Below are 14,934 nucleotides of genomic sequence, written 5' to 3'. Positions count from 1 at the left end.
AACCCGGGCCCTTGGTCGAGAAATTGCTGAGTCCTAATCACTGGACTGCCAGGGAATCCCCAGTGTTTTGTGTTTTGAGAGAAAGGTTCTCAAAATTTTGTCAACCCAAGGAGTGATTCTTATGAATCACTTCTGAGAATCATATTCTTAGAATCTCCATGATGTCCGTCCTGGGTTGACTGTGTCTCTGTCTGTCCCCAAATCCCAGGTGTCCTTGAGCATCAAGGTGATGCACTTTAGGGGAGGAGAGTTGGAAGAATTGAATGGAAGCACCCATGGGGGCAGGGAGGAGGGGAGACTGTTCCTATTTGCCTCTCAAAGCCTGTGCCTCCTTCTGTCTTAGGTGCATATGACAAGCCCTCTTTGTCAGCCTGGCCAAGCCCCGTGGTTCCCTTAGGACAGACTGTGACTCTTCGGTTTCACTCTGATTCTCCACTTAAGATATTCAGACTGTACAAAAGAGACAGGACCAGCTTGCCCAAGCTCCTGGGATATCATGTCAACACCTTCACCCTTGGCCCGGTGACCAGAGAACATGCTGGGTCCTACACGTGTTCTGGAGTCTACCGGTCCACACACAGTGACCCCCTGCAGATTGTGGTCACAGGTAGGAGGGGTCCAGACAGCCCGGGACGGATGAGCCTGTAGGCAATCCTACTATAGGTCCACATGCCAGTGCACCCAAGGCTACTCAGGATTCCCAGTCAGGAGCGAACCAGTGAAAGAGAACCCACTCTGAGAGTTTAAACTCAGGGTTTGAATAGAGGGATGGGGCACCCCAGCGCAGGAAGGAGGAACATCCCTCGGCATGAGTTAGACAGGATGCGGCCACTGCCTGCCAGCAGGGAGGATGGGAACGACCCTGATCCAGCACCTGCCACCCAGCAGGGAGCTGTAGTCCCCTGTGAAGGAGCTGGGGTGCAGGGAAGAGTCCCAGAGTCATGAGGTGGGGTCACAGATGGGAAATGTTCCATTTTTTCTCCACTGCTTTCTAATGATGCCAGTCATCACCCATGTTATAGGAGATGTATGTGAAGGGAGACGGGGTATGCATTCTCAAAAACCACCGAGCCCCTCAACTGCAAATTAGGGATGGGATGAAGCTGAAAGCATGGCAACTCACTCCAGTATTCTCGCCTGGAGAATCTCATGGACAGAGGAGCCTGGCGGGCTACAGTCCACGGGATCGGATAGAGTCAAACATGACTGAAGCGACTGAGTATGCATGCAGGAAGCTGAGAGCAGATCCAACAGCTAAAGAATTAGCATAAACACAGAGGAGGCTGGAGGTCTTGAGCAAAGAGAAACAGAAAAGCATGAGCCAGAGCCTGAAAGCAAGGCTAATGAAAATGCAACAGAACACACAGGAAGGGTAATTGGCTTTGGTGGTTCATGGGGACAATTTCACACCTTCAGATGTCAGGGGAAGCGCCGAGGTGGGGTGACTCACCGAAGCTCACAAAGTCTTTGCTCCTAGGTTTGTTCACAAAACCCACCATCTCAGCCCACCCAGGCCCCCTCATGTGGGCAGGAGGGAATGTGACCCTTCGCTGTCACTCACCACTGTGGTTTGACAAGTTTATCCTGCACCAGGAAAACAGCACAGGGCATTTCCAGACACCTGGAGAGACGCTCCCGGGTGGGCATGCCGCAGCTGACTTCTCCATTGGCCCCATGACCTTGGGGAGTGCGGGCACCTACCGATGCTACGGCTCTCTCAGCCGCTCCCCCTATGAGTGGTCAGCCCCCAGCGACCCCGTGGACATCATCATGACAGGTGAGTGTGTCCAGACCAGTCCCCTCTGCTGTCTGTGTCACAGAAGGTCTTGTGTCCAGTCTGGCATCAGTACCGGGAGAGAATGACAGGTGTGCAGAGACACTCACACACTCGGGAGAGGGAACAAACCAGAGAGAGAGGAGGTGTGAACATGGAAGCAAAAGAGAACAGAGCACCTGCCATGTGCTAAAGAGAAGACACAGCCGGTGACAGAGTGAAGCAGCAAGAACGTGAAAGAACGAACAATGGAGAAAAATGTACCAGAGCACGGACCTGGGCAGTTCCCGGCTCAGGCAGCCAACGATGGTTGCTTAAGGGGCTGGTTTCCCGCCTTCATGTCAGAGCTCCCTTCCTCTGTCAGGAGCTCTGTGGTACCAGACACCCTTGCAGTCTGGCCCCTGGGTAATCCAGATGGAGGTCGAGACCCTGAAGTTGCTCAGCCTCGTGGTTTAATGCATCCTTCTGCACACAGAGGAAGGAGTTCTCCCTGCCAACCCTCCCCACTAAGGAGTCCCTTCCAGCCCCTGGGGGTGGGCACGGCAGTGCTGAACACTCCCTCAAGAATGAGGTGGTCAAAGATCCTGTGAGATTCTGGCAATTTCCACCACATAATGTCTGCTTCTGTGTCAACACCATGTTTTCTGATGGTCCCAGCAGTAGTTAGTAGGTTCCATCTTTCAAGAGCAGCCCAATCTGGTTGATTTTTAAATTTTCTTTTTGCTTTTTTTGTTGAATTCTAGTCGATTTAAGATGCTAATTCCTCTTGTACATTAGAGTGATTCAGTTGTTCATATACATATATTTCTTTTTTAAAAAATTATATTAAATGGCAATCCATTTTTAAAATTATTTTTTAAAAAAGATTTTAAATGACAATCCATTTTTAAAGAATTTTCCCCTGTGCTGGGTATTCCTTGCTGTGGGGCTTTCTCTCCTCTCCTGGCAGTGGGCCGCCTTCTCATTGCAATGCTTCTCTTGTTGCACACTTCAGGCTTTAGTCCTAAATTTAGGACTAGAGGTACATTGTGCTCTAATATCAAGGTCTCCTCCTTCTAGGTCTGTTCAAGAAACCCTCTCTCTCAGCCCAGGGGGGCCCCGTGGTGAGGTCAGGAGAGAACATGACCTTGCTCTGCAGCTCCAAGAGTGCCTTTGACCAGTTCCATCTGCTCAGGGAGGGGGAGAACCTTGGGCGCCCGCTCACTGGAGGCCGGGGCCCCCATGGAGCACTCCAAGCTGAGTTCCCTCTGGGTCCTGGGACCCCAGCCCACAGCGGGGCCTACAGGTGCTATGGCTCCTTCACTCACTCTCCCTACGTGTGGTCAGACCCCAGCGACCCCCTGCTCCTGTGTGTCACAGGTGAGGAGCCTCCTCCTGGCCCAGCTTTCTTGTTGCTCTTCAGTCGCTATGTTGTGTCCAACTCTTTGCGACCCCGTGGGATGCAGCATGACAGACTCCTCTGTGCTTCACTATCTCCTCCTCATGGATCACAGCCCTGTCGTGGTGAAGGGGCCTTCATACCTCCGTGAAGCTATGAGCCAATCATGCAGGGCCGCCCAAGCCTGACGGGTCATAGTGAAGAGTCCTGACAAAACGTGGTCCCCTAGTGGGAAATGGCAACCCACTCCGGGATTCTTGCATCTAGAACCCATGCTTTACAATATAGTAAATGAGATTGAGCTGGGCAAAAAGTCTATTTGGCTTTTTCATGACATCTTACTCTATCACTGACCTCTAGCTCTAGGGCTCCGTGCTGGTGTCAGGGGACCTTAGGACTTCTGCAGAAATGGAGGCAATTAGAACCAGAGAGGAAGAGAGATGGTAGATGGCAATTCAACCCTCTTCCAACTTCTGTATGGATGCCCCTCATCAGAGTCCTGTCTATCCATGCAGATAAAGAAAAGGGTCAGGATAGACCCAGGAGGAGGAGAGGCTGGGCTGCTTTGGGAAGATCAGAGATTGCATCCGCCCCTTGCTCTTAGTGTTTTCCCAGAAGCACCTCTGACATACAGGTGATTTCCCAGTTAAGGAGCATAGGTACTCATTCCCGGAGCAGAGAGAATGTTTCTTGCTTACAGCTGTCTTTCATTGTCAGACATATCCTTTCCTCCTCCTTCTACCATCTCTTCCCCAGGGTGGAGGGTCTACTCAGTGCATTCTTGTGGAGGGACCAGGAGCTCTCCCCTCCCCCATCAGTGCTCTGAGGGATGACAGAGTAAGGACAGGCAAGAGGTCAACCTTCCAGAAAGAATAGTCCTCATTCAGTGGGTATGAGGAAGGTTACCTGCTCACCCCTTCTGTCTTTTTTCCCCTAGGATCCACTACAACTACTTACCCATCAACCATGGATCCACACACCACAGAAGGTAAGCAAGACAGTCTGCTATCTCAGCAACTTTCTGAGAAGACAGAGGGTTCCTGTGTGAGTGTTGGTTCTACCACCTCCCATTTCTGTGACTTTGGGCTCCTCAACGTCCCTGTCATGTCAGCATTTGAGACAGTGGTCTTCCTAGAACCACAGGGGCCATTGATCTTCTCATGCTCTGTGACTGGGAATTTCTAAATTACACAAAGCTGGTCCTAACCCAGTGCTTAAAGGAGATGCTTACCCTCTCTCCACCAGGATCTTTGGGGGTGGATGTGGGGGTGGGGGGCAAGGGGAGAATTTTAGGGAGCACCTTAAATATCTGTTATTCCTCTGTTAGTGTTTTATGAACTAAACATTCCAGAGTTCAGATATAAAAGTTCGTGTCTTCTTGAGAATTCCATTCCAGGTCTATGTGGATGGAGGAGAGATGTATTGTGGATTAACGTGGTCTCCATTCATGCAAAAATGCCATGCCTTGTCATATGGGGCAGCAGAGAATAACTGTTTCGATGCCTGGGGGACCTTGGTTTAGACCACTGCTGGTCTTGCACAGCCTCTTTACTTCATCCACTGCTAGCATCTCTCCTGGATGCTTTGGTACCTCCTGGGAAGTGGAGACCATAACTGATCAGGTTGACAGATGCTGACAGTTTGATGCAAGGATACAATAAATCTAGTGTGTTGGGGCACAGCCTACTCAATGATAACCAGACCTTCTTCCGTTTGCTTGTTAGCAGAAGCAGGGATTCCTCAAGAACACTCCAGCACGTGGTACATTGTCCTTGGGCTTGCCATAGCCTTCACCTCTACCAGCTTCATCCTCGCTGCTCTTCTCTGTCACTGGTGTTCTAGCCAAAATCGTAAGTCTGAAGATGGCAAGCTCAGCATCATCTGACCCAGGGGGGAGGTGGCCTCATGGCAGAGAATGACGTTTGCACTTCCTGAAGGTTAAAAACTGATTTCTGTTGTTGTAATCCCTGATGGAACATCTTCCAGAGACCCATGGAACCCTGTTCTTTTTATGAAAATATGTGTTGATTTACTCTTGGCTGCATCAGGTCTTGGCTGAAGCATGGGGGATCCTCATTGCGGTGCTGGGGTGCAGTTCAAGGCTCCAGAGCTCGCAGGCTCAGCAGTTGCAGCATTGAGGATAGTTGCTTCAAGGCATGTGGGGTCTCAGTTCTCCCACCAGGGACAGAACCCACGCTCCCTGAACTGGAAGGTTGACTCTTAAGCCCTGGGCCACCAGGGACATTCCAAGCCCTGTTCTTCCCTTCAACTTCAACAATCCATTTTTCTCTCCAACATGATCTTGGGAATCTGCTCATATGTTGAAGAGGATGGTCCATAACAGAAGACATAGAATGGGTCCATGGGTTTGCACAGATTCCTGAGACAGTCCGTGAATGGCTGGGCTTGTATATGAAATGTTTTGTTTCATTTAGTGGAGTGGACAGGCTCAGCAACCTGGGCCACACCCCTGCCTTTTTCTGGCTTTGTTGTCCCAATCAAAGTTACGGAGGTCTGGAATAACTGCCTCCACCCCGAAGAGCCTTGACTGTCTTTCATTCGCAGATGTTGCCATCATGGAAGGAGAGCCCAGGGAAGACAGAACAGTGAATGGCGAGGTCAGTCCTCCCAGCCCAAACCCTTCCATAGCCCGAGCCCCTCCAATGCCCAAAGCCCCAGCTTTCGAAGATCACATCTCAGTCCATCATTCTCACCTCTCTCCCCTCAGGACTCTGCAGCAGAAGATGTGATATACGCTCACTTGGACCTCGGGACCCTCTCTGAGAGACAGTTCATTCCCACTCCCCTGAGGCCCATGCATGCCTCTGCCCAGCCCAGTATCTATGAGGAATTCAATGTAAACCAACACCATGCTGAGCCCTGACCTGGCCCCATCCTCTGAGCACACAGTGTTACAAATCGAGGACCTTGATCTCTTGTTAAAGGGGTTCCTCATGGACACTCCTTCTCCTCCAAAGCAGCCCAGCAGCTCTGAGGTGAGGAGTGGAGTCCAAGAATTATAGTGTCATCTTCAAAAATCCCACCACGTGTTAATAATCGCCTGGCTATTCTAGGACTCTATTGTAACTATCTCACTGTTTGGGGAGATGCTATAATCAATCTCACATACTAGGTAGCTTGTCATGATCACCTGACTTTTTCTAAAATTCCAATAAAGCATAAAAAATTTGCCAGCTGATTCTTCAAATTATTCAGTTTAAAATAAAACAAAACCAATAAAAGAAAACCCCTCTATTCAGTAACATTTTACAAGGGTAAACTTATTTACAAGACTGAAACAGACTTGTAGACTTAGAGAACAAACTTAGAGTTACCAGAGGGGAGCAGTAGGGGAACAGATAGATTGGGAGTTTGGGATTGACATGAGCACACTACTATATTTAAAATAAAATGCTTTCCATGAAAAAATAATGATGCTATTTGGCAAAATAAAAAGATGAAGTATACTCTGTTTGATATAGCCAGTATGGTGCCACTAATCATATGAGGCTGAATGCATGCATGCTAAGTCAATTCAGTCATGTCTGACTCTTTGCAACCCATGGACTGTAGCCGCCCAGGCTCCTGCATGCATGGGATTCTCCAGGCAAGAATACTGGAATCAGTTTCCATTCCCTTCTCCAGGGGATCTCCTCGACCCATCGAACCCAGGTCTCTCATCTCTCTTGCAATGACAGGCGGATTCTTTACCACTGAGCCACCAGGAAGCCCCCTCAGCTTTTTAAAAAGAACAAAGTCCTGTCTTTTGAGAACATGGATTGACTTGGAGGGCATTATGCTTAGTGAAATAAGTCAGACAGGGAAAGAGAAATGCTGTATGTTTTCACTTATATGTGGGATCTAAAAATCAAAATAGGGATTTCCTTGATGGTCCAGGGGCTAAGACCCCCAATGCAGGGGGTCAAGTTTCAATCCCTGGTCAGGGAACTAGATTCCACAAGCTACAACTAAAAAGATATCATGTTCCACAACTCAGATCTGATGCAGCCAGATAAACAAAAATAAGTATTAAGAAAATAAAAATAAATGAACAAATAGAACAAAAGAGAATCAGACTCACAGACTCAAAGAAGAAGCTAGTGGTTACTGGAAGGTAGAAGAGAGAGGGGTGGGTGTGAGGGGCAACAAAGCATGTAGAGTGGATTAAGAAAAACCAATAACCATTTATAAAATAAATAAGTCACAGGGTTATAATGTACAGCACAGGGGATATAGTCAATATTTTATAATATTTTGTACTGTGTGTAATCTATGAAAATACTGAATCACTATGTAATACACCTGTAACTAATATAATATTGTAAGCCAACTATACATAATTTTTTTTTAATTGTTACATGTTCAAGGAACTTGGCAGTGCATACATACAGGGAAAAGAAAATACAATATAGGAAAATCCATAAACTAAAAAAGAAATCATGAAATTAGCATTTTTCAATAAAGACATTTTTACTGCAGATGTCATAGAGATGGTTGAACATTAAAGATAAAATATAATGCTTAGAAATTTTTTAATGTAAGAATGAAATAAGAAATTCTATGAAAATCATATCAAGAGTGAAAACAGAAAATAATTCAGTGCATCAGAGTCATTGCAGATTAGATACTGCAGCATACACTTTTGGTAAACTTGAAAATGTAGCCATAGGTGGGTTGGGTCAGAGGTTGTGGTTCAAGTTTGTTAAACAATCTGAAGAGACAGTACTGGTCTGAAAATGTTCCAGGAAGCCCAATTCTTCCCTCAGCCGGGGCCCCCACACACTGCCTTTTTTAAGGTAAGGAGAGCCTGTGTGAGTCACCTTTCCGTCCTGTGGTCAGCCTGCACATGACATTAGTTTGGGCGTCATCATAGCATCCTGTGAACTCTTCAGGCCTGCTGAGCTGCTGCCTCCCGCTCAGCAGAAGCAGCACCATGCTGTCCGCCATCGTCAGCCTGGCATGTCTTGGTGAGTCCTGGAAGGGAATGAAGCCTGGTGCAAATATTGACCTGGAGTGCTGGGTCCTCCTTAATAGACAGCCCTGCCTCCACAGGGGCAAGGTGGACTTTGATGGTTGGGTTCATCAAGGCTGAGCACCGTCCTTGCCAATGAGGCCCATAGAACAGGCCGGGGGAGTAGGAGGCCAGGTCTGACATGAGATGGATCGTCCATCATGAGTCTTTCTTTCCAGGGTTCTTCTTGATCCAGAGCATCTGGGCACAGGAGGGTGAGTCTTTCCCCCAAACCATGGTTGCCATCCACCTCAAGGAAGACTCTCCTGTAATAAGAGGGGGCATGGCAGAGAAGGTAGGGTGACAGGTCAACCATGGGAAGTCATAACCATATAAGGGTGAGCCTTTGGAAGTAGAAAATGGGAGCCCAGGGTGGCTCAGATGGTAAAGAGTCTGCCTGCAGTGAGAGAGACCTGGGTTCGATCCCTGGGTCAGGAAGATCCCCTGGAGAAGGAAATGGCAACCCGCTCCAGTGTTCTTGCCTGGAGAATTCCATGGATAGAGGAGTCTGGTGGGCTATAGTCCATGGGGTCACAAAGAGTCAGACACGACTGGTTGACTAACACGTTCAGGGAAATCTAGTCCCCAGTTCTGGTCCAGAGACCCTCCCCAAGACACTCTTCCCTCTGCTGAGCCAGGCTCTATGGGCACCTACAGGAGACTGTGATGGTCAGAGCTGGGGTGACTGGGAGGGACTGGTGCTCTCTGTAGACTGAGGGAAGACAGCAGGGCCAGGGACAACTGACCCTTGGAGGACAGGGTGATGACTCAAGCTCTCCAGCAGTTCCATGGGGTGGGCATTGCAGAGAACTGCTACTGCTGTCCTCCATTCAGAAGACGGGGAGAACCGTACGCCCTGCCCCCTGAGATTCCAGAAGGTTCTACCACAGGCTCCATCACGTCCTGCGTTTCTCATGTAAGCTGACATCATTCCACCCACACAGGTTATTCTTCCATTGGGTGTCTACTCCGTCTTGTTTTATAAAACAAATTTTACATGATCAACACCCAGGAAGAGTCTGTAAGTCAACACTCGCTCAAAATTCTCAGGCTTCCCTGGTAGCTTGGTGGTAAAGAACCTGCCTGCAATTCAGGGGCTGCAGGCGATGTGGGTTCAATCCTGGGGTTGGAAGATCCCCTGGAGAAGGAAATGGCAACCCACTCCAGTATTCTTGCTTGGAGAATCCCCGTGGACAGAGGAGCCTGTCGGGCTGCAGTCCATGGGTCACAAGAGTCAGACACGACTGAGCACACACACATACTCAGAATTCTCAGCAGACATTTTTCATGTAGGAGGTGCTGTCTCTGTGGTGTGGGAATCTCCATGGAGCATGGGTTCCCCTGGTTTGAAAAGGAGCCTTAGAGATGTGGGAAGGGGGAGGGTCCTCTGAGCCCAGCGAGGAGAATGGGTTCCCCATTTTCGACTGTAAACCATGCATTCTTCTCCCCCAGGTGGTCACGACAAGCAAGCTCACACCAAACGTTGTAAGATTATGGAGGTCAAAGCCCACAGAGAGATGGAATCAGACAGAAAACAGTCAATGAAAAGCAGAGGCAGAAACACAGGTGCTGTGCGTACACACGGAAAATAAGCCAGAGGGACTGGGGGCGGTGGGAGAAACATTTAAAAAAAAATAAAGGTAAATAGAAAGAAAAAAGGATAGAGAGAATTAATGAGAAAGAAGGGGGGGAAAGAGAAGCCCTAAAAATCAGAGACCTGGGGAGGGGGGTGGGTGAAAAGACCAAGAAAGACAGTGATGTGGGGATGGATAATAGAGATTCCAAGAGTCCCAGAGAGACAGAGAAGCAGAGGAAGTCATGGAAGTGGGAATAGATGATAGGTAAATAGATAGATAGATAGTTAGATAGATAGTTAGATAGATAGATAGGTAAATAGATAGGTAGATAGGTAGGTAAAATGATGGATGAATGTATACATAGATGATAAAATGGGTAGATAGCTACATACATAGAAAGCTAGATAGATGGTGGAATGATGGATGGATATATAGATCGATGATAAGATGGATAGATAGGACTGCAGATGGAGGTAGAGACAGATAATAAGATGGATAGATGATAATGCTGAAAGATAGAGACGAGATAGAGAATGAGAGCCTCAGAAGGAAAGAAGACACATCAAAGCAACCGATCCAAGGAGAAGTAGAGAGATTAAAAAAAAAAAAAAAAAATACAAGAAGGAAAACAATTAGGAGGGAGGCCATTTCAGAGACCTAGAGAGAGAAAGTAGGAGAGACAGAGGGGAGAATAAGAGTGAGAGCAAGAGAGAGTTGAGAAGAACCGAGAGTGTGAATTCTCGGTTCAGGGGTGAAGGACGTGGGATTCGGGAAGAGCCTCTCTCACTAAACTGCCTCTCTTCCTTCCAGGTCTGTCTGAGAAACCCTCTCTCTCAGCCCAGGGGGGCCCCGTGGTGAGGTCAGGAGAGAACGTGACCTTGCTCTGCAGCTCGGAGCGCGTCTTTGACCAGTTCCATCTGCTCGGGGAGGGGGGGAACCTTGGGCGCCAGCTCGCTGGAGGGCGGGCCCCCCGAGGAGCACTCCAGGCTGAGTTCCTCTGGGTCCTGGGACCCCAGCCCACAGCGGGGCCCACAGGTGCTACGGCTCCTTCACTCACTCTCCCTATGCGTTGTCAGACCCCAGCGACCCCCTGCTCCTGTGTGTCACAGGTGAGGAGCCTCTTGATTCAAATTAAAATTTTTTTTCATGATTTTTGTTTATTTATTTTTGGCCGCAGTGGGTCTCGTGGCCGCACAGGCTTTTCTCGCGAGCAGGGGCTCCTCTGCAGCGGCGGTGCGCAGGTTTCTCGTTTGTGGCGGCTTCTCTTGCTGTGGAGCACAAGCTCCAGGGTGTGCGGGTTTCAGTCGTTGCAGCACGCGGGCTCGGTAGTTGTCGCTCCCGGGCTCTGGAGCGCAGGCTCCGTAGTTGTGGGGCATGAGCTTAGTTGCTCCTCGGCATGTGGGATCTTCCTGGATCAGGGATCGAACCCCTGTCTCCTGTATTGGCAGGCGGATTCTTAACCTCTGAGCCCCCAGGGAAGCCCTGATTCTTTTAATGTTTTGGTTTTCTGGCCTCGAGGCGTATGGGATCTTTGGTACCAGGGATGGAACCCACACCCGTTGCATTGGAAGGCCAAGTCTTAACCACAGGACCACCAGGGAAGGCCACCTCTCTGCATCTTGAAGCTCAGGGAGGCAGTCAAGTCCCCAGGGATTAGGGGAAGGGCTGCTAAGACACTCGGGACCTCAGCATTAGATGACAAAGAAGCTTCCATGAAGTAAAAGGCAGCCTCCTTCCCTCACCTCTCTCCTGTTCCTCTTTCTAGGAAACTCTTCAAGTAGTCAGCCGCTACACACAAAGCCAAACTCCAACAGTGGTGAGTAACTGGTTTCTCTGATCTCTGTTTGCGGAACCCTAAGAGGGAGAAACTCCTGAATAGATTATGGACTCAGCTGGGCTCCCACGTGGCTCAGCAATAAAGGACCTGCATGCCAAGGCTGGAGACACAGGTTTGACCCCTGGGTCAGGAAGATCCCAGGAGGAGGAAACTCCCACTCCAGTATTGTTCAGTTGCTAAGTTGTGTCTGAGTCTGCAACCCCATGGACTGTAGGATGCCAGGCTTCCCTGTCCTTCACTATCTCCTGGAGTTTGCTCAGACTCGCTCGGGTATTCTTGCTGGAGAACCCCATGGACAGAGGAGCCTGGCGGGCTACAGCCCGTGGGGTCAAAAAGAGTCAGACACGACCGAGTGATGGAGCCTACACGTGTTGACTCAGCCACCTCTCTGGCCCTGTGCTCTTGGGCTTGTCATCCACCCTGTCTGAGCCCCAGATTCTCCCGAATCAGAAGGGGGTTCGGGTCTGTGTGCGGTCCAGTTCAGTTCAGTCGGTCAGTCATGTCTGGCGCTTTGCGACCCCGTGGACTGTTCTCCAGTTAGGACTCAGTATTTTTTTATTGAAACATAGCTGACTTAGTGTTGTGCTGATCTCTGCCGTACAGTGAAGTGACTCAGTTATACACATATATACATTTTTCCCCAGCGAGGGCTCTTAATCTCTAATTTTCTGCAGCTGAGGTCTCCTCCAAGAGAGGAGGATGAGAATAAATCTGACCACCCCTACCAGGAATAACGCCATGACTAACCTCTCCACAGTGCTAACTGGAGATGAGAACTGTGAAGGCTTGAGGAAGGGAAAAGAAGGCAGCAGCTGGTGGGGGCGATGGCCCAGTTCTTTGAGAAGTTCTGTTTGCCAAGAAATGAGCACTGGGACTTCCCGGGTGGTCCAGTGGTTAAGAATCCGCCTTCCTTCAGCCATAAAAAGGAACGCATTTGAGCCAGTTCTAATAACATGGATAAACCAAGAGCTGGTTATACAGAATGAAGCCAGTCAGAAAAAGGAAAGCAAATTTCGTGTATCAGTGCTTACATATGGAATCTAGAAAGGTGATACTGCTGAACCTATTGACAGGTGGGAATAGAGACGCAGACACAGAGAACAGATTTTGGACACAGCAGGGGAAGGAGAGGGTGGGATGAATTGAGAGTGTCATTGAAGCATATCCATCACCATATGCAAAATAGACAGCTAACTGCAAGTTGCTATGTAACACAGGGAGCGCAACCAGGTCTCCGTGACAACCCAGAGGGGAGGGATGGTGTGGGAGGTGGGAGAGAGGTTCACCAGGGAAGGGACATACGCGTGCCTATGGCTGATTCATGTTGATGAATGGCAGAAACCAACACAACATTGTAAACAATAAATCAATACATTTGGATATATATACGAAAAAAGAACCCCCCCTTCCAGTGAAGGGGGTGTGAGTTTGATCCCTGGTTGGGAAACTAAGATCCCACATGCCTCATAGCCAAAAAAACAAAACATAAAACAGAAGCAATATTGTAACAAATTCAGTAAAGACTTTAAAAAATGATCCACATCAAAAACAGGTTTTTTTAATCTTTTAAAATAAAAAGAAATGAGCTCTTGTCTGTCAGGATGAAACCAAAAGCTCTCAGTAGCACAAAAGCTACAGTAAGACAGAACTGAATCCATCCACGTCTAGGGTTCCTTCATTAACGTACTCTTTTAAGTACTGTTCCAGTTTAAGTTCTTACTCGTTAAGTACTTGTTTAAGTAACGCACAATATGCATTGTGCGTTCATTTCCTATTGCTGCTTCAACAAATTTCCACAGGCTCAAGGGATAATAACACCATGGTATTTTAAAGTATTTACAGTTCTATAAATGGGAAGTCTGAAATGGGTAAAAGTGAAAATGTTAGTTGCTCAGTGGTGTTTGACTCTTTGTGACCCCATGGACTGTAGCCTGCCAGGCTCCTCTGTCCATGAATATTGTAGTGGGTTGCCGTGCCCTCCTCCAGGGGATCTTCCTGAACCAGGGATCAAACCCAGGTCTCCCACATGGCAGGCAGATTCTTTACCATCTGAGCCACCAGGGAAGCCCTCTAAAATGAATGGGTGACACGGGGCTAAAATCAAGATGGCAGGAGGATTGCATTCCTTCTGGTGGTTCTGGGGAAGAATCCATTTCCTTGCCTGTTCCAGCTTCTAGAGGCTTCTTACATTTCCTACATCTCACGGTCGCTTCCTCCATCTTCACAGCTACAGTGGTTGGTCATGTCTACCTGACATCACCTCACTCTGACCCTCTTTCTTTCATCACATCTCTCTCTCCAACTCTCTTCTTGTCCCTCCCTCTTTCTCTTGTAAGAACTTTGTGACTGCCCTGGGATCGTCCAAATAATCTATAGGATAATCTCCCTATTTTAAACCTTTTTTTAAAAATTGGCTGTTCCACGTTGGATCTTAGTTTCCCTGACCAAGGATCAAACCTGTGCCCCCTGCATTGTAAGCCTGGCATCTTAGCAGCTGGTGGTGGTGGTTTAGTCACTCAGTTGTATTCAACTCTGCAACCCCATGGACTATAGCCCGCCAGACTCCTCTGTCCATTGAATTCTGCAGGCAAGAATACTGGAGTAGGTTGCCATTTCTTATTCCAAAGGGTCTTCCCCACTCAGGGATCGAACCCATGTCTCCTGCTTTAGCATGCAGGTTCTTTACCACTGAGCCACCCGGGAAGCCCGTCTTATAAAACACTAGAATGCCAAACATACTTGGGTTCATACCATCATTAGTCTACTTTGGTAAGATTACCTCTTTGACCCTCTATTTTATCCACAACAGAGCCAGATTGAACCTCTTCCCTTTGAGGCTCTCTATGAGGATGGGGTCAAATCAAAAAGGTGAAAACATTACTCCCCCCACCACCACCCTGCACAGCCCAGGTCCTGGATCAAAGAAAGTGCTTTATATGTGGTACAAAACTTCCCCCCGTCTATCCCCCCACCCCAAAACCTTTCCTTCACCCCAATTCCAATTGTATGTGTAGATGCAGATAGATTCTGGGAGCTGAATGCCTATGTTCTTTTTTGTTATTTTATGTCTTTATTTTTGGCTGCACTGGGTCTTTGTTGCTGTGTGTGGGCTTTCTCTAGTTGCAGCATGCAGGCTTCAGTAGTTCAGTAAGGGCTTAGTCACTCTGGGACATGTGGAATCTTCCTGGTCCAGGGATGGAACTCATGTCCCCTGCATCGGCAGGTATATTCTTAACCTGGACCACCAGGGAAGACCGCTAGTATTCTTTTGAGTGAGTTCAGATCTTGGACTCAGAGGTGGGAAACAGCAAACCTCCCGATCAACTTTCCTCCTAATTTCCAAAAGGACTGGTTTTG

At 48.4% G+C, this 14,934-nt stretch overlaps 2 protein-coding genes across 2 annotated transcripts in view; one reads left to right on the top strand and one right to left on the bottom strand.

Annotated features, from left to right (window-relative positions):
• The window catches only part of LOC122447477 (ATP-binding cassette sub-family C member 4-like), a 1,659,665-nt gene that overhangs the window by 774,235 nt on the left and 870,496 nt on the right, over positions 1-14,934 (bottom strand). The window lies entirely within an intron of this gene.
• LOC122447478 (putative killer cell immunoglobulin-like receptor like protein KIR3DP1) overlaps positions 1-14,934 on the top strand; it is a 32,401-nt gene that overhangs the window by 15,686 nt on the left and 1,781 nt on the right. Inside the window, 4 exon segments of the mRNA XM_043478132.1 lie at positions 2,834-3,133; positions 10,551-10,730; positions 10,733-10,849; positions 11,506-11,556. Of these exon segments, the coding sequence (XP_043334067.1) occupies positions 2,834-3,133; positions 10,551-10,730; positions 10,733-10,849; positions 11,506-11,556 (648 nt within the window).

The sequence above is a fragment of the Cervus canadensis genome, chromosome 9 (assembly GCF_019320065.1).
Source record: "Cervus canadensis isolate Bull #8, Minnesota chromosome 9, ASM1932006v1, whole genome shotgun sequence".
In the NCBI taxonomy this organism is placed as follows: Eukaryota; Metazoa; Chordata; class Mammalia; order Artiodactyla; family Cervidae; genus Cervus; species Cervus canadensis.
Note: the sequence above shows the minus strand (reverse complement) of the source record. Positions and strands in the feature narration are given on the sequence as shown.